Source organism: Chiloscyllium plagiosum, chromosome 23 (genome assembly GCF_004010195.1).
Source record: "Chiloscyllium plagiosum isolate BGI_BamShark_2017 chromosome 23, ASM401019v2, whole genome shotgun sequence".
Classification (NCBI taxonomy): domain Eukaryota; kingdom Metazoa; phylum Chordata; class Chondrichthyes; order Orectolobiformes; family Hemiscylliidae; genus Chiloscyllium; species Chiloscyllium plagiosum.
This window is the reverse complement of record NC_057732.1, coordinates 32,373,537-32,396,217: the sequence shown is the minus strand read 5'-3', so window position 1 is coordinate 32,396,217 and position 22,681 is coordinate 32,373,537. Positions and strand designations below refer to the sequence as shown.

Sequence of the window (22,681 nt, the reverse complement as noted above, 5' to 3'; positions counted from 1 at the left end):
TATTTGGTAATGTTAATACCATGTATAAACATATATAACTATAAAATTACAGCCTCAACAAGTAATAATTAAATATAATAATACAAAATAACAGGGGAAAACAACCCTGCTCCTAAAGACAGAAATAAAATAGGATAAGGTAACCACCTCCCCTCACCAACATTAACTATACCCCCCCCGGCCAATATATATACATAAAAACAGGGGAGAAAATCGCTAAGTAGAGAACAAATAAATAAATCCCTCTCCCCACCCCCCGAAGATAATATTAAACAGTAAGGTAAAGAAAGGGATTAATATTAAAAAAGGGGGATGTAAACCAGAGTGGGGGGAGAGCAAAACAACATTAATTAACTCTTACAATTTATCTAAGAGAGTCCAAAAATTCCTTGGCCTTTTCCGGCTATCCGAAGTTATACACAGACCCTTCATGGTTAAAGTGTAGCGTCCCCGGGTAGCGCAAGGAGTACTGAATATTTAAGTCCCTTAAACACTTCTCCGCTTCATCAAACGCCTTCCTCTTTCGGACCAGAGCTGGGGAAAAGTCCTGGAATGACAATCTTGGATCCTTTACAAATCATGGTTTGGGGATCTTTCCCAAGATTTCTGGAAGCTTCTAAGAACATCTGCCTCTCCTTATAGCTCTGCAGCCAGAACAGGATCGGGCGGGGGCACTGGTTCGAGCCGGGCCCGCGTATTGCGACCTGGTAGGTCCATTCCACCCTTTCCTGGCCTGATCCAGCCTCCAGATTTAAAAGCTGTGGAAGCCACTGTTCGAGAAATGCTGTAAGCTGGCCTTCCTCTTCCCGTTCGGGAAGGCCAAACAAACGAATATTTTTTCGATGACCTCGATTCTCGAGGTCGTCAGTGTGATTCTATAAGGTCCGGACTCGCTGTTCGAGAATCCGGACCCCATCCACGGCCGATTCTGCTATAGTCTCGGAAGTCACGGCCTTTAGCTCCGTCCCTCCGACTCGGCGCTCAATTTCCTTGATGTCTCACTCGTGCTTTTGTAGCGTGGCTGAGTGAGTCCCATCGGCTCTGGGACTCTTTGATGAAGGCGTCGATATTCGCATCGAGTTTAGAGATTATTTCCGCGAGGCTCGTAGGTAAGTTCCCCAGGGTGGCTGCGGATGCTACAGCTGGAGAGGGTAGGGGAGGGGTTCCTGCCTGCTGAGAACTGTGGGCTCCCTTCCCTTTAGTCATTTTTACTGGAGATTAAATTGTTTAAATTCAGTACTAAGCAACTAATTACATTAAGTAAAAACTATTTTAAATGATTTGGTGAGTGTGGTGAAGTCAGATGACCCACTTTGCTCAAGTCTTGGGAGGAGCACTATAGACTCAGACTTGCTGGGTCGCCGCCATCTTGGATGCCCCTGATGACAGCAATATTAATGGAAGAATGATTGACAGAGTCAGTCTTGGTGTTCAATATCCATAACACTCCCCTGCATCAGCTCAGCTGAAACCCTCACTCATTTATATGTTTCCTCAAGAGTCAACAACAGTTGGTTCTGCTATAACACGTGTTCCTTCAACACAAATTGGCTTTAATGTGATTGAAGAATTTAGACCATTATTTGTAGAATGCAAACTTTCCTTACCTGTATTGGTTATAACATAATTCTGGCCCCATTAGTTTAAATGGTGTGGCTATTGCGCAATTTTCTTATAACGCAAGATCGCGCAAGAATGGAATGATCACATTATATCAGAAGAGACTGTGTTCCAATGTTTATTGGCCTACCTCCTGACATGCACCCTCAATAAACATGAGCTCTAACTTAGCTCCACTGCTTATATTTTATTCTCACTAAATATCATTTGTCTATCACCCCTGTACTCCCTGGCCACAAGTCTCAATTTTAAAATTATCAGCCTCATTTACATATACTCTGTTATCTCTTCCCATCTCACCTCTGTTACTTTCTCTGGCTCTATAACTCTGAGATCTTGGCAGTATCCAATTCTGGCCTTCTGAGTATCCTAGGTTTTTTTTAACTTCACCATTAGTCTCCATGCCTTCACCTGCCTCCATGCTAAACCATGGAAATCATTCTCTAATCCTTTCTGCTTCTCTACACTTAATCCTCATTATCCATTGGGAATAGGGCTATGGACTTCCCACATGGATACCAGTGCAATGTATCTGTCCTATCTCTCAGAAAGGATTGTGCGATCAGACTGAATAAGTCAATGGTAAAAACAATGATGGGGTCTGGGTTCTAGGGTCAACCTCACCAGTACGCAGATCAACAAGTAGCGAATCAGCAGATAATGAGGATTGAGCGTATTTCATTTCTCTAATATATTGCTTAAATTCCATCTTTTTAACCAAGCTTTTGATCACCTCTCTGAATATCATCTGTTATGTATTAGAGAAATAAAATACATTCACTCCTCATTATCTGCTTACTCACTGCTTGTTGATCTGCATACTGGTGAGGTTGACCCCAGACCCCATCATTTTTGGTCACCTCTCTGAATATCATCCGCTATGGGTGGGTGCTAAACATTATTGATGAATTTCCTATGATGTGGGGAGGGGGCGGTTAAAATTGCTGTTTAAATATAAGTTGTTATTATTGAGTTACAATGACAGTTTCAAATACCTTATGTAGGACTGGGAGATATTTTGCACAGTAGGCTTTTTAAGAAGGCAGTTGATAATAACAGTATTAATGAGATGATGATTGCCTAGAGGAAGAGAGCAGTTGACAGTGTTACTGAATGTTGGGCTAAGGAGTGATTGTTGAAAACTGTTTTGGAAGGTTAGCAGTGCACCTAACGAGTTTCATTCAGAGAGGAAATGAGTCTCATGAGAGCTAGAAAGGACATTATGGTAACAACTTTAGCATGTTTTATTGATTAGATTAGATTAAATCTAATTAAAGTTAATGATTTAATGCATATTGCTCTATTGTACACCAGTGGCTTCATTCAGCTTTAACTTGCTGAAATATTTAATCTACATACCCAGTAAACCAAGGTTTCCAAAAGTGAGGGTTGACACCACACATGGGTCACCTGCACTCACAGTTCTCACTGAGGAAAGAAGCGATTTTACAGTTTGCAAAATGGAATTATGGTGGGAAACCATTTTTAATACAATGCCCTAAACTTTCAAGCAAAGAGACACCTCTGGAGAAACTCAGCAGGTTTGGCAATTTCTGTGGAGAGGGAAAAAGTTAGCATTTCAAGTCCAGTATGACTTCAGATCTTTCAAACTTCAGTGTGGTCCCTTGTGCCTTGATAATGAAATTTAACGCAACAAGATTCAGAGCATTTTTGATCAGTGCTTAAAGATACAGGTGCCAAATGTTGCCAAATTGTAGCTTTGATGGGGTATAGCTTATTTTAAATAGCAGCAAACAGACAGGATTGTTGCATATCTGAATTTGAAGTGCTGCCTGTATAAATTACCTGCTAATATAATTATAAAATATTGCAAAATGTTGAGTGACACATAGCCTTGATCCTAGGGACTTTGAGACTCTGCTGCTGAGACCAAATAAAGGTCCTGTACCTGCACTTACCAGCAGTAGGAGCTGTTCAGAACTTGTCCAGGAGACAGCTTCCTAATTGGCCTCTCCCACATTCACTGTCCTATAAAGGATGGTAGGCGGGCTCTTCATGTTGGCAGTACAATCAGAGAAGAGAGCAACAGTGTAGGAGCTTCAGCATCCCCATCAGGAGAGGTGACAGCTGCTGCTATAGCTATTTGGTAACCACATGGGTGCCTCAACATTGAGACACTCACTAGCTGTACAGCAATGAAGAATAACATAAGATCATGGCTGTCAGGTCCTTTGGGTCTGAGGGGGAAACCCCTACACTGGATAAAAATTGGCTGTGATTTCCTTGTCTTTAGGGTCTGAAACTTTTAGTTTTGGGTCTTTTGTGTGCCACAAGGTTGCCACAACTATTGAGTTGACTGCCATAAGTGTGCCCCTAATTAGGGCATTATTGAGCATAATTAGTGACCTTCCCAGCCATTCTTGGGATAGTTCCTCAACAACATGATTCATCAAACCCACAATTGTGAAACAGGGCAAATTCAGGTCATTGTTAGAACATACATTGCATCATCATAGTTAGTGTGCAAAAAGATCATTCTTTAGTTGTTGTTGATTTGTCACTTCCTCATTTATTTTTCTATTACTTTCTACACAGTGCACTAGTATTAAAATGTAAATGAAAATACTAGAGGTACTACTTTAGTAATGTAACGGCATTATGCCTTTATTGGCAGTATTCTTGTTCTCATCTTCAAATGTAACCAAGATCAGATGTCCTGAAGTTACGTCAGCAACACAGACACCTTGTCAATTTGTCTTTTTCTTGGAATTTTTACATGGATGATGATCTTAGGGAGCTTGTACTACTGGTTATGCGCCCACTGGTGTCACATCAGCCTTATCCATGATTGGTAAATTCTCACACAACAGCTTCAGGTAAAAGTGTTGTTGATGCTCAGAGAAATTGGATCTATCATTCTTCTTTTCTATTTCATGCTGGCTCTTTGTCCAGTCTCAAAATTGCCTGTAGTATTCTTGAAGTTGAATCTCCAGGCAACATCATCTATGGGTTGCCTTTCACACTGGCGATTATCAATGTGACATACAGGGAGAAATTTCCTTAGGGAGTTCTTGAAACATTTGCATGTGGTCTGTATGTTCCTTTTAATAGTGGTCAGCTCTCCACATAGTGCAGTTTGGGATGGGTGACTATCATCACTCTGAGCAACATAACCTATCCAACACAGTTAGCTTTGAAGGAGAATGGCGTCAATGCTGGTGAAGTTGGCTGTTTCCCAGACTTCAGTGTTTGTGATGTAGTCCTGTCAGTAGATCTTAAGCACTATCTCTGCAACATTCTCAACATCCTGAGGACAATTTAACTTTTAGAACCATGCCAACTATATAATTGTTCAAGGTTTGGAAGACAGCTTGTCAAGAATGATGAATTTCATCAATTTTATTTTAAAACAACTTGAAGAATAAGCTATAGTTCATTTTCTGATGAATGCTGCTGCATAATGCTTCTCCTCAAAGATACACTTCAGGAATTGCAGGAAGCTAGTGTGTTATTCTTCAAAAGGTGAATTTTGGTTTTTTTTTGAGCCAAGATTTTATGTTTTGTTGAAGGAGTTATTCTGTTTGCAAACACAGAAATATTCAATTGCAACCACTGATTGCAAAACAGACAAAATCCCATCTTTCCCATTCATTATAATCTTTTTGAATATCACAGTGCATTTCCCATTTTGCATCTTTTCTACTCAAGTACCTACATTAAACGGGCATTAAACCAATAAATTTTTAGCTGTACTTATCCATTGTTACAGTTTGGTTAGCTTTCTTTCAGCTTAATACTTGAGAATTATTTAATTGGCTGCTTGAAACAAAGGGGCTTACAGTTTTCTAATGTTACACGTATGACATTTTACATTGGGCTATGTTTTACCAGTTGTGTTGTTGATCAGTTAACTAATTATACGTCAGTTTTCCAGATGTGTGACAGATTGAAAATTCAACTTGTAGATATCCACCTAAATATATTAATATATTGTCGTTGTGGTGTATTGGGTTCTTTTATGACGGTTTCCAATTGCGCCCCAGGTGAAGCTCTATCCTTTCATTGTCGTGTTCTGGGATTGACTCCAACTGAGTCCATCAAAATGAAAGTCTCTCATTTCACTCCTGATTCCTGTAATAATCTAGTGTGAAATGGAGTTGAAGAATCTCAAAGTTATTTCTGGCAAGCATGTGCATGAGCATGATAAGACTGATCATACCTTCGAGGTCATGAGCTTGGGTGTACACATTTTAAGCAGGAAGAGGTAGGTTGGTATAACAGAATGTACAGACCATTATTCCAACCAGCTTCGCCAGATGTTCCCAGTTTGTTTCGCTGAGTTGTCTCTCCCTTTGGAAATGTGTGTCTCGTTTACATATTGCTCCCTTCTTTCTCCCTACCTCATTCACAATTCAGTCATTTAGTAGTGCTTAGAATACTTTGGAGCAAAATTGCTTCTCAATGTGCATTTTTGCTTGCGTGCAAAATGTACATCCAAGCCCAATTTGAGGCACAATCACCTAGACTCAATCTGCCCTGGAAGCAATAGCTTCCAGTGAGAGTATCATACAGTTCTCCAGAGGGTGATCAGTTCCTGATTAGCACTTGCAAGGGACCTGTATGCCCATTTTAGGAAACTGATGATAAATTTGGTCAAAACCTGAGCATCAGTGTTCAGTTTTTGCAGGCCTGTCATGGTCTGATCAGTCATTTTGAAAGGAACCAGTGAAGAACAAATAGGTTTTAGTTTTCTCCTTTTATTTTAATGAACTCTTGCTTCTTCAGCTCCATCCAAACCTCGTGAGCCCTGCAGCCCTCCAAGAATTTACTTGTGGGCTAGCTCAGCAGATTTGGTGATAGTCCCAACAGGTAACCTTCATCAAAATGTTATCCACAACTCAACTGCACTGTTGGAAATAATAAGACCCAAGACCCAATTGTCAATGGACTTCTAATCTCTGCTGCAGTTGCCTCATGTGCTTGAAAGAAATGTTGGGATAACATCACAAGGAAAACCTGTTGCTTTGATATTTCGTTAAGCAGACTGAATATGCCAAAAACTGAATTCAGCCAATTTGGTATATTTTGGAAAATGTTAAAAAGGTGTTTATCATTTGGTTCAATTACTGTATATATTTTAAGTACATCTAAACCTGTGATTGGATATTTTAGACAATGAATGAGAATACTGCAACAGCTCTGAAGGGCAGATTTTATGATGAACTAAATACAGCAAAACATTTTGAAGTATTAAAAAAACGTCATCCTTACCAAAAAGCCAAAGAACTGTGGATGCAGGCAATCAAAAATAAAATCAAAAATTGCTCGAAAAACTCAGCAGGTCTGCATCTGTGGAAGGAAAGCAGAGTTAATGTTTCAGACAATTTCTAATTTTGTTCACATCATCCTCACCTTGAGTTATTCAGATTGATCTGGGCTTATAAAATGGACATAAAGAGGAATTTGTTGAGGAAAGCAGGGACAGGACTTTCATCAGGGAGGTACACTGTCTCCCATTTTTAAAAATAAAACATTGGATACTGAAGTGGCGCCTGTACTTCTGCAGGTAGGAAGGACATCTAGGCCTGCCTGACGAACTGACCTACTGGTCTGCAACTGAGAGGCCACCTCCAAGTATCAAAACTCTGCTACCTGTTGAGATCTGGAAGCTTACTGGAAAATCCCAACAAGTCTCCTTTAAGAGCATACTGAAGCCTGTTAATGACTTGTTTTGGTCACCTGCCACATGTGGGTAGGCAGCCTGGCCACCTTCAATTCCTATGACACTGGAAAATGAACAAGAGCAGGGATGGTGTTGAGGAATCAGTGTGCTCTTGTTTCTCTCTCCAGAGGCTCAATCAACTTCTGGATGCACTATTAGATATTCTACAATGGTAATGTATTGTATTTCTTTAAAACAAATCAACATGCAAAGATTTTTACTTTATTCTATACAAATTTTGATTAAAATCTATTTGTTACTACACTTTCCATACCACTTAATATCTAGTTTTCAAATTACAGCTTGCTAATGGTCCAATAAAATAGAAATATGATTTTCATTAATTCTGTATAATTAAAGTAAGGAAATATTTCAGATTTTCTAGCTAGCAGGAATTTTTGAAATGCCAACATTAACTTTTTAGCCTATGCTTTTAGAAATAGCCTCAAGGAAAACAGGTATGCAAAGAGGTTAATGGGGAGGGTGATGGAACTGGTGGAGATGCAATGAATTTGGCTGATGACCTTCATAGACCTTGCCAGTTATTATCCCATGGGAAATCTTCAAACCAATTCACACTATCTAACTGATTAGTGGTTAAATTAATTAATGTTAGCTGATCTCAGCTGGGCTTCCATTTGGTGTGCTCTTGGCAACTCCACAGCAATGAGTTAGGTGCAATGTTGTGTTGGTCACAGGGGAGTGATTGACAATGTTTTCTTCATTGCTTGAACTTGGGTTAGATGATTTATCATTCAGTGCAGACTATTCCCTATCTCATTTACTGCAGCAAGTGAAACGTGTCTAATCATGTGTAATGTTTCCATCAGTCACTTTCCTTCACCAAAGAAGAAGCCATAAATTTGGAGTCAGTTAAATTGCTCATAAATTATTTAAATTTTAAACAAATATGATTAAATTATGCTGGGTTTATTTTAGACTGCAAAGTCATAATAAAGTAATTACACTGCAAAGCTCTCCTGCCAAGCAGATAGCGCACAGAAGGTCAAGTTTACAGTTATCTGATACTTCCAGAAGCAAAACTTATCTTTGCAATTTAACTTGCATTGTAACTAGTGGTTTTAAAATGATTTATTTCTTTTCATTGAACTAGGCTTATGACTAATTTAAGAAATTATTTAATATTATTTTAAATAGATTGGTTTGAAAATAGCGGATGTGATACAATGTGATACAAGCTATCTGCTGAGTTGGAATCCACCTCCAGAGAATATTGACCACAGAAAATGGAAGAACAAATTAATTTATCAAATGTTCTTAAGCAAATTGTGAGGCTTGATTTTCTTTCACTACATTGCCCTAAGTTGTTAGCAAAAGGATAGTGGACTCTTGTCACTGTACTTCACCCAAACCTGCCTTCGCCACAACAAGGGTATAAGTTCCTTTTGGAGTCAGAGAAGCAGCAGTGGGTACTTCTGTCTTTAGGTCCAGGAAAGTTTCTTGTGTAGACATTGGACTAGCTTCTCCTGGATAGAGAGGCATCTCTGGCACAGAAAAATGGATCAAGACAGTCAGTAGAATTTCTGTCTTAACATTTCTCTAGTCTGAGTCAGCTTTGGATGGCACTGAATTTGGAAATCAAAATGTGACTTTTGGAAATAAATGATTCTTTATGAGGATATTCTGCTGCTATCCTTGCGACGAAGATTACATTATGGGCAATTTTAGCAAAAACTGAGGTTTGGAACTCTCCTGAGGCATGCATGGTCAAGGTGCGTTTCATGCTAGGGACGGTTTCCAAAAAAAAAAATTGCCTTCATCAATAATATCATCTCATTCTGCAAAAAACAAATTAGACAATCCATAAAAGCAATATAGGATTATGATAGGCAATGAGGCAAAGGTGGTAACTGATTTGAATGGTGTTAAAGATTTTATCAATTAGAAAAACCCACAATTGATTTGATTTTGTTAAAATGGTAATATTTTTCCTTTTTTCATAAAACATGCATTGTTGGGTTTTGATTTTTTTAAAGCTCTAGACCATAGTTCTTCAGTGGTGGCACTGACTAACACAAATATCAATGATTAGGATGTGGGGATCCTGTTTATAACAGGGAAGGCAACACAGACCAGAGCCAGTAGTGATGACTCAGGACATCACAAATGTATGGTATCCCCGCTAAAACAAAGAAAACTCAAGAGGATTCATCCTGTTGAACTGAATGATAACCTGAGTTACCTCCGTCTGCATTTCATTGCTTCTTATTGTGTAAAAGAAGAAAAATGGCTAGCATTCTCAAAGTTCTCACAAAAATGAACTTTACAAATAAAGGTTATAAAAACGGCCCTGTTGGTAACTGGGCATGCAACATTTAAACTAACCACTAATGTTAAATATGAAAATCTCAGCTGTCTGTTACTGTGACCATGCATGTCCTGTTGTTTCTGTTTTTAAAAGTGATGTCAAGTTGTGTGTGTTCTGCCTGAAGGTAGATCCTTGGCTCAATGTCATCCTAGACCATTTTCCTTTGCAGCTTTATTTTAATCAATGGTGGTTTCCCATTACCTTGTGCCTCTAGAGGTTGGATGAGGAGCAAGGCCCAAGTCTACTTCAAATAAAATAAGAATTGAATCTGTGATGTTGGAATTATTCTGAACCAATATCTGGTCAGCATAGCTAATCTGCACATCAAAGAGTGATTACATATTTCTGTTGCAGCCAAAACATGCCATTTAGACAAATCCCATCATGGAGAATAGATAAAGCATCTATGCAGTTAGCCTCTGGAAATGTTATTGTTCTACCTACCAAAAAACAGGAACTGTTCTAAACTATTTGTGCTTTATAAAAAAAATTCCCGTGTGGTAAAAACTGTTCTTAAGTGAACTTCCAAATAAACCTGTTGGACTATAACATGGTGTTGTGTGATTTTTAACTTTGTCCACTAAAGTATTGCCTTTCCCAATAGAATATGATTCCCCAAGCAAGTGGAGATATTGTTACCTCAGAGACCTGAATTATTAAGAGTTGCAAATCCTCAAACCTCAATTTTTCTATTAACTATATCTATTTTGTTTGTACTCAGTAATAATTTTCATGTCAAATGCATTTATCACATGACAGCTCAGGAAAGGAGGAACAAAAAGACACAAAATTATGTTACAAATATCACAATTCAAAGTTAGAGCATCAAATGCATTGAAAGGAAAGAAAGCCCCTCATGTCACACTGTTTTTGATTTAAGATGGCTTTTTCCCCAGAGCAGAAGCAAAAGATTTACAATTGCTTTTCTAGTCCAAGGATACTTGCTCCATAGTTACCTACGAATTGATTATTGGATGTGTCTATTTTACTTAGACCAGAGTGTGAACGTTGGCTTGAAAGGAACAGACTAGATTAATTAACTTTCCTTCGATTGAGCTAAACATTATGAATGACCTAGACCTCAAACTAAATGTGACCAATGCCAAGTCATTAGTGCAGAGCTACTGAGAAACTGAAACCTTGGAGATAATTTGTTCTCAGTTGCTTTCATGTAACTATTATTTTGCAAGTGAACATTTTGGGTTGTTAATAAGAAACAGCGATACTGGAAATGGAATACAGTGAACCCTTATTAGCCAACACTAAGTGCCCTTGAACAGAATGACTTGCAAGGCCATAGGATACGCGAGTGAGCATCTAGATCAAAGGACATTAGTGAACTAGATTTTTTTACAACAATTCATGATAGTTGTCATGATGTCACCATTATTGAGACTAGCTTTATAATTCCAGGTTTATTTGTTGATATTAAATTCCAGCAACTAACAATGATGGAAGTTTGAACTCCTGTCCGTAAATTATTATTAGTCTAGTGATGATACCATTACACCATAACATTTTAAGTATTATCTGGATATAAAGAGACTAAAGTTTGTTGCAATAATGTACCTCAGCACCAATTGTTGGAGGACATATTCTGTTGCAACTGAATAGTACTTTTCTATTTCCTGTCATATTCAACTTGTAATCTGTCTCAATAAGATTGCAATTATTCCCAAAATAATACTGTTTCTTGCATTTTTGATTATATCTGCCAGGAACTGGATTTGGACAGATCAACATTTATTTCATGAAAATGCCTTCCAACCAAATGGAAAAGAAAATAGTTATCAATCATTCTGGTTTAGATTTTAACCCATAGCCTGAAAGATCAGTGACCAATCAACTGCACAATCCAGTTTCTTGAATTACTTTATTGAGAATTCTGTCTTTAGTTTCATTCCAGCAATTATATCCATTTAATGTTTCTTTATTTCTCATTGCCACAGTTTCACTGGAGATTCTAAAACCAGTTCAAGCATGCGCTATGTTGAAACCCAGTCCATGCAAATTGGGGCCTCATATATGTTGCAGTTTAGCCTTGTGATGGGCTGTGGGAAGCTGTTTACACTGCATGTGGACAACCAAATCAGATTGGAGTACTCCACCAACCATGGTTTGACTTGGCACCTTGTGCAGGAGGTAAATATTTGAAATAAGTTTGTTAAAATTTTGTGAGTTGCTTAGTAACTCATAATATAGTCATAAAATTGCAGTTTATAGGAACATACAAATAATGATACAAAGACCAGACAATCAAACAAGTTTGTCCTGTATAGTTATAATATAATTACACATCATGATCCTCATGCTCCCACCTAATAACTTTCTAGCATGCACTGATTCACTTGATTTATTTAAGCAATTCAATCCATTAAAAGTCAAAAATATTAAATTCTCCAAAATAAATAATTAAATGATAAATTTAGCATACTTTTCTTTGAAGAAAATTCAGGCACAGTTACAATTCTTGCTCCAGAAGTATTTCCATCAAAAGTGGTAGACTATTATGATTGCTGAATTTACCCCACTTTGAATTACCATCATTCCTGTCACTGTTCAAAATTAGTACAGTTTCATTTTAGTTTTTATCATAATCTTTTCAAAAGAAACTATTAGATGCAATGTTAAGCTTTGCGAAAGTTAAATGGGCGTACATTTTGCCTGAACTGTGTTATTGAACAAACTTTATATAAATTGAATGGAAATATGTGGAGCCAGATGAGCACTTTTTTTATTGATTGCTAATGAAATTGCTGTGCAATGTCATGAATGTTAAGACCCTAGATTGTATTTCAATGCTTTTTCAATCCTGAACCTTGTGCTACATCTTGTCATAGGTAACACTTAATAATGCCAGAAAGCATCTTACAATTTCCACGCACTGATCCTGTCAATCTCAGAACTTTCTCTGTGGTTTCAAAACTTAGAAATATGGAAAATAGGAACAGGGGTAGGCCCTTTCTACCATTCAGCGTGGTTATGAGGGATCCTGTATCTTAATGCTATACCCCTAAATTCTCTCCGCAAATCCCTAGATGCTTTTAGCCTCTAGAAATCTATCTACTTTGTTCTTAAATATATTCAGCGACTTGCAATCCATAGCCTTTTGTGGTAGATCCCCCACTCCCAATAGGGGAGATATCATCTCTGCATGCAGCCCCATCTAAATTTTATATGTTTTAATGAAATCACCTCTCATTCTTCTAAACTTCATTGACTACTGCTCCAGTTGACCCAATCTCTCCTAGTAAGACAAACCTGCCAGCCCAGGAATCAGTCTGATGAAAGTTATTAGGCCCTGGGGATTTATCAGCTTTCAGTTCCTTTAATCTTTCCAGCACTTTTTATGTTTTACTAATACTAATCTCCTTCAATTGCACAAGTTATACATACTGTCTTCTGTGAAGACAGAACTAAAGTAGTTGTTTCGTTGCTCTGCCTTTCCCTTGTTCTCCATTATCAATTCTCCCAATTCAGATTGAAAGGAGTCTACATTTGTCAGCACTGATTCTTTTCTTTTTACTTACTTATAAATACTCTTACATTGTACTTTTATGTTCCTTGCAAATTTATTCTCACTCTATTCTTCAGCTCATAATCAAGTGCTTTGTCCATCTTTGCTGTATTCTGAACTGCTTCCAATCTGCAAGGTTGCTACTTTTTCTCGCACTTTATATCACTTCTCTTTAGGTATAATACTATCTTTCCTTTTTTTTGGTTAGCCATAGTTAGGCCACTTTTCTTGCTGTGCTGTTTTCCCAAAACAAAGATATAGTTGTTGCAATGCATGTATTTGTTATAAAGTCATATAGCACGGAAACCGATCCCTTTTTCCAACCAGTCTATCATTGAATCTGTATGGTGGGGGAAAAAGCCATTTGGCCCAACAAGTCCACACCAACCCTCCAAAGAGTAACCCACCCAGACCCATTCCCCTACACTATTACTCAATATTTTCTCTGACTACTGCATCTAACCTACATATCCCTGAACACTATGGGCAATTTAGCTTGGCCAGTTCACCTTACCTGCACATCTTTGGATTATGGGAGGAAACCGGAACACCCGGAGGAAACTCACGCAGACATGGGGAGAACAAGCAAACTCCACACAGACAGTTGCCTGAGGCTGGTCCCTGGTGCTGTGAGGCAGCAGTGCTATCTATTGAGCACTGTGCTGCCAATTCTATATTGACCATAATCTCAAACTAAACTAGCACCACCTGCCAGCGCTTGGCCCATAGGCCTCCAAACATTTCTTATTCATGTACTTATCTAAATGTCTTTTAAACGTTGTAACTGCACCTGCATCTACCACTTTCTTTGGAGATTCATTCCACTCGAAAACAACTCTATGTGTAAAAAGACTGCCCCTCTCGTCTTTTATAAATCCTTCTTCTCTCACTTTAAAAATACGCCCCTAGTCCTGAAATCCTGCACTCAAGGGAAAAGACTCCTGCCATGCACCTTATCTATACCTCTCATTATTTTATAAACCACTATCAACCTTGTACGCTCCAGTGAAAAAAGTCCCAGCCTATCTAGCCTCTCCTAAAAACTCAAACCCTCCATTCTCAGCAACATCCTAGTAAATGTCTTCTGAACCTTCTATGGTTTAATAATATTCTTCATATAACAGGGAGACCAAAATTGGACACAGTACTTCAGAAGAGGCCTTACTAACATCCTGTACAACCTCAACATAATGTCCTAATTCCTATACGTAAAGATGTGAGCAATGAAGGCAAGCATGCTAAATCCCTTCTTAACCACCCTGTCCATATGTGATGTAAACTTCATAGAATAACATACCTAAACCCCCTAGGTCTCTCTGTCTTACTCTGTCCCTCTTCCCAAAGCTCTATTTTGAATTGTATAAATTCTGTCCTTTTCCAGCAACACATTTTCAGCTAAATTCTGTCAATGTCTGTTTTATCAAAATGCAATACCTCACATTTATCCAAATGAAACTCCATCTGCCATTTTTCAGTCTATTGACCCAACTGATCAAGATCTCTTTGTAATCTTACATAATCTTCTTCACTATTCACTTTTCTATAAATCATGTGTCATCCGCAAACTTACTGATCATGTTCCTTAAGTATTAACCATTGCCTATCCACTGTCATGCCATTACATCAAATTACCCACTCTATCACAGCCAACTCACCCCTCAGATCCTAATATTTTCCATTGTTTTGATCTGGGGCAATAATTTTGGATTGGACTACTTCACTTTTTATCCCAGTGAAGATTTCTATCATGTCACTTTTTCCTAAAAGGTCTCTGACAACAAGGTTATTAATTCACCCCTTATCATTGCACAAAACTAAATCTAGGCCAGCTTGTGCCTTAATTGCTTCCTCCAAGTACTGTTCTTGAAAATCATCTTGTACAATTGTGGTTGTCCAGTCTGTATGTAGATTAAAGTCACCCATGATTTCTGTGACACCCTTGTGACATGCTTTTCTGATTTTCAGCTTATTGCCATCCTTTACCTCACCACAACTGTTTGGAGGCCAATAGACAATTGTCACTAACGTTTTCTGCGCCTTGTTGTTTCTTATCTCTTCCCCAGGTGAATCCATATCTACATTTCTGATGCTAACATCCTTTCTGCACTGATTTCATTTTTCATTATCTACACCTGTTTTTTTTTTCTTTTGCTTTTCCTTCCTAAAAATTGAATACCCTTAAATTTTCAGTTCTTGGTCTTGGTCACCCTGCAGCCATGTTTCCAAAATCATAATCATGTCGTACCTGTTTAGAAGTATTTGTGCTGTTAATTTGTATAGCTTATTGCAAATGTTTAATCTTCAGAGATAAAATCTTTAAACTTGTGACTTTGACATTTTTACACATTTATTTCAAATATGGCACTAGTTTCCTTTGTTTTCTACTTTAATTTTCATTTCCATTTTTGTTTCCCTCATTTTTGCCTCTTGGCTCAGGTTTCTGTCCCCCTGCTATTCTAGTTTAAAGCTTTGCCCACTGTATTCGCAAACATCGCTGAGAGGATGCTGGTTCCAGTCCCACTGTGGTGCAGCCTGTCAAGCTCATACAAATATCATCTTTCTCAGAATTGTTCCCAAAACCTCAAGAATCAAAATCTTTGCCCTGCAGCTTTCTTCTAGCTACATGTTCTGTTTGACTTTGCAAACTTTGAATCAACATTAATCCGGTGATTCCAAAATTATATATTTACAGCCTTTTAACAGATGCATGTGGATTCTAAAAATTGCTCATTTTGATATTTTCTGGGTTGACATATTTTCCTGCAGGAATGTTTTCCCAGCATGCCCAGTTGCCAGGAGTTCACCTCTGCCAGTGTTTATCATTCCTCAGAGTTCCCACAGTGGAAAAGAGTAACTGTGTCCCTACAACAGAAAACATGGTAAGGAAATCATTGCAAGCATTAATCCTTGGGAATGGGCCAAAAGCAAAATGAATCATTGTCTTTTCACCAACTGGCTCTTCACATAAATCTGCAAATGTGAAATGAAAGGCTCCAGGTAAATGGACTATAATTGGCTCCTCCCCAACCTGTGACCATGATTTTAATTACTTAACAGCTGTTATTGACTCAAATGAATTTTTAATCTCTTTAATAGCCATAAAAAATTAACAAGTTTCTGTCTAACACTGATTGAAAGGCACAATTCTTCAGTATCTCAGTGAAAACATTCCAACTACAAAGAAAACTGGTGTTTAAACATGTACATGTATGTCAGGAGGGACTTTTTAATCTCAGCACCAATTTCATAAAGCAGTTGCAGGACATTTAATGAAAACTGCTGCACTAAGCCTGCCATTTGTCTTCCAATCAGATAATGAATCAAATGCAGCTTAGACAAATTGCATTAGCTATTGCTTTATGAAAATGAATTTGTTTTTATTTGTAGATATTTGCATATCAGACCTACTGATGAGATGCAGGCAGCTGTCAGAGACAGTTCTTTTTACAAACACAGTTTAATTATCACATTAGGGTTTTGAATATTAATAATCAAATGTTATTACATTATCCAGCTCTTGACTGGGAAGAGCATGTTCTTACGTCCACTTATAATCATTTGAACTTTTTAAGTGGTTGACCTTGAAAACCAGTCTGAGATTATCCCATGAGTATGACATATCCAAGCTGCCTTAAAGTCAGTAATCCAGATATTCAGTTAGTCAGACCACAAAGGAATGTTAAAAGTGACACAAGAGATCCCAAAAAGAAATGTAGTCTTGGAAGCCGCACACATCATGTGGGGAGACAAGAGTCAGTTTTCCAAAAAATGAATTTAGTTGCTAAATAATGTATTTTGAGTGGCATTTCAACTCGAGTAGTATAAATCTGTGAGTTTTAAATGCAGTATTTGACAAACAGGATTCATTGATACAGGAAAACATCATTCAGCCAATGCTCCTAACCTTGGGATTTATTTTGTTGAGATTTAACTTCTTTTATCAGAGTTTTGGGCTTGACTATGATCAGGAGAAATTTATTCGACTTGGAAGCATGTGCAGTCCATGGGGTTTAGATACACCCACAATGCTGTATGGAAAGGAGTTCCAGGATTTTGTTCCTGTGACAGTGAAGACATAGCAACATTGTTCAAAGTCAGTATGATGTGTGGTGTGTGAACTTGCAGGTACTGCTTTTGCCCTTCTAAGTGGTAGAGATCACAGGTTTGGAAGGTACTTTAACAGGAGCTGTAGTGCACCTTGTAGATGGTGACCATTTCTGTATCGCAAGTGCTATCCATTGATAGTGAAGAGAGTGAATGTTGTTGGTGATGAATAGGTTACCAGTGAAGTGAATTGCTTTGCTCGGGATGGTTGATTGTTGTTAGAGCTGCACTCATCCATTTCCACTCCTGACATGTGCCTTGTAGGTGGTGGACAAGTGCTGGAGAGTCAGGAGGTGAGTTATTCACCTCAGAACTCCTCATGTCTCATGATCTTGTGGTCACTTCCACTGATACTAGTAGACAAATACATCAGCAACAGATAGATTAGTATGGATGAGGCCAAGTCAGTTTTTCCCTCTTGTTTCCTTTTCCACCTGCAGCAATGTCCTATAGGACTCAGACAGTTCAGTCAGGAGTAGTGCTACTGAGTGATAAATGCCCTTCATGTAAATTCTGTGCCCGTGCTTCTTCCGTTTAGTAATTAACGTGAAGGAGTACTGACCCATCAGTTTGGGAGTGGTGGTGCCTAGTTTGGTGTTGGGTGGTCCATCCAATTTCATTCCTATTTTTCAATCTGAGTGGCCAGGGAATTTCAGAGAGCATTTAACAATCAACCACATTCCTGTGGTTCTGGAGTCACTTTCATGCCACACAGATAACGATTCTTCCCCTTATGTGCAATTGATAATGGGTTTGTTATTTTCATTGGATTACTTTTAATTCCAGATTTATTAGTTTAATTTAAATTCCTTTCATGATTATTTGAATTCATGTCTTCAGAGGATTGGCCTGAGATTCTGGAGGCCTACTCTTGTGATGTTATGTCATTGCTTCCCATTTCAAAAAATCTCCCTTTTACTTTGTAACAATGACTAGTATTACCATCAAGTTCCTCACATCTAGTGGTCTCTACATTTTCTCACACTCACCATCTATTCTTAAAATTAATAAATAAATAAAATTATTTTGAGTAATATTTTCCTTTTTAATGTATTCAGGTCAAGTGCTACACGTTTTCGCTGGAGCCAGAGTTACTATATGGTTCAAGATGAATGGGCATTAGATGATATTTATATTGGTCAACAATGTCCTGAAATGTGTAATGGACATGGCTGGTGTCATAATGGACTCTGCAAGTATGTAGATGTAATAATGTATAAATATTGATATTGTGCCTGTATATAAAAAGTATAATAGACCATTCAGTCCCTTGAACCTGTTCTATTATTTAGTTTGATCATGGATGATGTACTCCTCAACTCCATTTACCCACTTGATGCATACCCCTAGATACTCTTAAATGATAGAATGTTAAACCAAGGATCTCAGAATTTATGAAGAATCTTTTTAGTGCTTGAAACCAAACTAAAGCCATGACAAGGCAACTTATACACAAATACCTTATCTTATTCCATATTTTGTTAGGTTTAGTTGTGCACTCATTTGCTTGTGTAACTATCAGACAGTATTTATATTTATGTTGTTGAGATTCCATCAAATTTCTGTATTATCATCCTTTTAGAGAAAATTAAGTTAAAACGCCACTAATTTGAACAATGCGTAACTGCATAGTCACAATTCAGTCCCTGAGATTGTTGTTTTCTTACCTTAAAGATGTGATCCAGGCTATCATGGATCTGCCTGTAAGCCAGAGGCCATGTTACCTTCAACAGTGACGTGTGACTTTGAGAATGAGGCTGTGATAAAAAATGATTGGCAGGTAGTTATTGGTGGGCAAATCGTCAAACCGGAAGAAGGGTGTGGAGTCATTTCCTCAGGTTCATCACTCTACTTCTCAGAGGTAATTCACTCTTCATTCAATACAACTACAACAAGTATCTGTTCAAAAAGAAAGTGGTTTTACCATAACATGAGAATTTCTACACCATTTTGAAATGTTTAAATGAAATCAAACAAATGGTAGATCCCGTAATAACTTGCATCTTGAGTTCAGTGACCCCATCAGGCGATGTGAGTGTTAGACTGATGACCCAGGATAAAGCAATGGAAGATCACACAGAATATGCATCTCTGGTAGCCCCTCCTGTAAAATATGGGTGTCAACTCAGGACCTGCACCCACTGTTGAGGTTCTGAAAGATAACTATTTGATTTAGGTGTGGGAGCTAAGCAGAACAGCGCCCGAGACCCGGGTTCAATTTCCACCTCAGGCGACTGACTGTGTGGAGTTTGCACATTCTCTCCGTGTCTGCGTGGGTTTCCTACTGGTGCTCCAGTTTCCTCCCACAGTCCAAAAATGTGCAGGTTAGGTGAATTGGCCATGCTAAATTGCCCGTAGTGTTAGGTGAAGGGGTAAATGTAGGGGAATGGGTCTGGGTGGGTTGCGCTTAGGCGGGTCGGTGTGGACTTGTTGGGCCGAAGGGCCTGTTTCCACACTGTAAGTAATCTAATCCAATCTAAAATATACTCTATGTCTTGGAGATGAAGGAAAGAAAACCTTCCTTTGCGATCTAGTCCAAGACTACAGGTTTGCTTTCTCATGTTCTGCACAGAACAAATACCTTAGATATTTTTTCACCCTCTACGTTTTGTAAGTAATTTTCCCAGCAATTCTTCTGTACATTGGGATGAGTGCTCTAACAATATTAAACAAAAATAAAATAATCAGATTCTATAACATTAACAGTGTGTCACCTTTACTTTTTCATGCAGAATGGGAAGAGGCAGCTGGTCAGCTGGGACTTGGACACACAGTGGGTGGACTTTATCCAGTTCTACATTCGGATTGGAGGGAACACAGGCTCCTGTAACACACCAGACAGCAGAGAGGAGGGTGTTTTATTACAATACAGCAACAATGGCGGTATAACCTGGCACCTGCTTTCAGAAATGTATTTTTCTGACTACAGTCAACCCAGGTATGACTCAGGAAGGACGCATATCTATTCTCAAGACTTACTTATTTTATCTAGTCAATGAAGCATACACTGAAGATATCAATCCCTTGAACCTGTTCTGGCATTTAGGTCGATCATGGATGATATACTCTTCAACTCTGTCTATTTGATGCCTACTCTTAGTTACTGTTAAGTGATGAAATGTTGAGCCAAGGATCTCAGAAATTATGAGACCAGGTATTATTGCATCGTGCAGCACCAAGTTACTTTCCAAAAGTACTTTCCTCAGATCTTTCATAGAAACATGACCAACATCACTTTATGCTAAAGTCCTGCTTTCAGTGCCAGCTCTCATTTCTGCTTTGTATTAAAAATGAAGTGCTGTTGCTTCAGCTGAAGCTATGTTTGCCACATGTGGTCTCGATATTTTCTAATTGACCTGTTCAGAAACATTATTGCACACCTCTGGAGCAGATGGAGCTTGATCCCAGGCCTCCTGGCTCAGAGGTAGGGACTTTACCACTGCATCACAAGAGTCCTCAGCTATGTGGTATTAGCACTGCTGTCCAGAGATCAATATATTTCGGGCAGTGGACACAGCTGTGCTACATTGCTGCAGCATTTGAGGTTTGGGCCAATACTGTCTTGCAATGGGTATTACTGGATTCAGCAGTTCCATCAGAGTAAGGAATTAAGTAAAGGCATGCATCTACACCCATAAGGAAGGAAAAGATAAAGTTCAACCAGAAGGCCAGATATTAGATTTTTCATTTTTGAGCAATGGGAAAAGAAAGATACTGATCAATAATAAAATTAAACCGAAATAATTTTGTTTTGGATCATTTATATTTCATTCTACAGATTTGTTTATTTTGAACTTCCGGCTTCTGCTAAGACTGCTTGCACACGGTTTCGTTGGTGGCAGCCCGTTCATTCTGGTGAGGGATATGACCAGTGGGCTATCGATGACATTATTATTTTATCAGAACGACAGAAACAGATTATCCCTGTCATTCAACCAACTATACAGCAGGTAACAGTTGTGATCATCTTTATAGTAGGGTTATTATCAGAGGATTTTCAGTTGACCAACAAACAAAAACTATTATGACAAATATTCTTGAATCTCCTGCCAGAAAGAGTGTAAAATAAATTTCAATGCATTTGCAAGTTAAAAATCAAATGTTATTTCATCCTCTTGCTTGAGCTTTTTGTGGATAATTAAATTTTGATTTCACTAGTGATGACATTGCTGAGCTAGATCAGACATTCCCCTTAACCTTCATCAATGATATTCATAACAATGCATAAGCACATCATAAAGTACAATGCAAGATTTGTTCATGTAATAAGTTGGAAAATCCATCCTTAGTGTTTCAGACATTTACTCTATTAGACTCAACTAGATTATACTTAACACAAATGAGTTTTGACATAATTACGACAACAAATAGCAATTTAAACTGTGCAACCCACACCCTACATTTTCTGGAATTTAAGGATTGTATTTTTATGCAAAATTTATTTAGGCTGTTTCACTTGGTATTATAATGTTAATAGTCATTCTTGATGTATAAGTCTCTTTACAACTGTAATATTAATGTTAATTTCCACATCCCAGAATATGAGCTGAACACAAAATCTGGCTCGCCCAGGGAAATCTGTGATTTGGAGGAGCCAGTGTTGGACTGTGATGGACAAAGTTAAAAATCACACAACACCTGGTTATAGTCCAGGTTTATTTGGAAGCATTAGCTTTCGAAGTGCTGCTTCTTCATCGGGTGATTGTGAAGCAGGACCATAAGACACAGAATTTGTTGCAAAAGATTACAGTATTATAATGATACATTGAACAAACCTAGATTGTTAAGTTTTTCATCTTTTAGAATGGATTTGCTGGTTTTGGTTCTTTAGTATGTAAATCCCAGAACTTCTTTTAATTCACATTCTCAAGATAATTTAAGATTTTGTAACAAAAGGTGACATCTCAGCTCAGACAATGCCCGAAAGGTGTGAGGTCTGTCTGTGTCCCAATCTTGAGTCAAACTGGTTCTATTTCCAAAGTAAAATTTGCAGTTATTACATAGATTGACTGCCTGCAGATACATTCTATTTTGCTCAAAAAATGCACTATCTGCAGATATAATTCTGCAAATATAAATGCACCCCATAAATGTATATTTGTGTACGTGTGCAGGAGAGAGATAGAGAGTGAGCATGTGCGTGTGAGTGTAAATGAGAGAGTGTTTGTGTGTGTGCAAGCTTGGTAGTGTGTGTGAGTGTAATTGGCTATAAGCCTGTGAGAGGGTGCATGCATGGGTGTGCGTGTGGGAGGTGTATGTGTGTGCGGGAGGTGTATGTGTGTGCATATGAGAGAGAGCTTGTGTATGAGAGAGGGTCTGCATTAGTGTCTGAGTATGTAAGAGTGTGTGTGAGAGAGAGAGTGTATAGTGCAGTGGGTTACCTGTAGTATGACATGAACCCAAGGTCCTGGTTGAGGCCATCTTCATG

The 22,681-nt window shown here is 38.2% G+C and overlaps 1 protein-coding gene across 1 annotated transcript in view; it reads left to right on the top strand.

Moving 5' to 3' along the window:
• The window catches only part of reln (reelin), a 387,698-nt gene that overhangs the window by 225,075 nt on the left and 139,942 nt on the right, over positions 1 to 22,681 (top strand). Inside the window, exons 21-26 of the mRNA XM_043713852.1 lie at positions 11,582 to 11,774; positions 15,916 to 16,028; positions 18,312 to 18,449; positions 18,928 to 19,114; positions 19,986 to 20,191; positions 21,032 to 21,203. Coding sequence (XP_043569787.1) covers positions 11,582 to 11,774; positions 15,916 to 16,028; positions 18,312 to 18,449; positions 18,928 to 19,114; positions 19,986 to 20,191; positions 21,032 to 21,203 — 1,009 coding nt within the window. The remainder of the gene's footprint in view (positions 1 to 11,581; positions 11,775 to 15,915; positions 16,029 to 18,311; positions 18,450 to 18,927; positions 19,115 to 19,985; positions 20,192 to 21,031; positions 21,204 to 22,681) is intronic.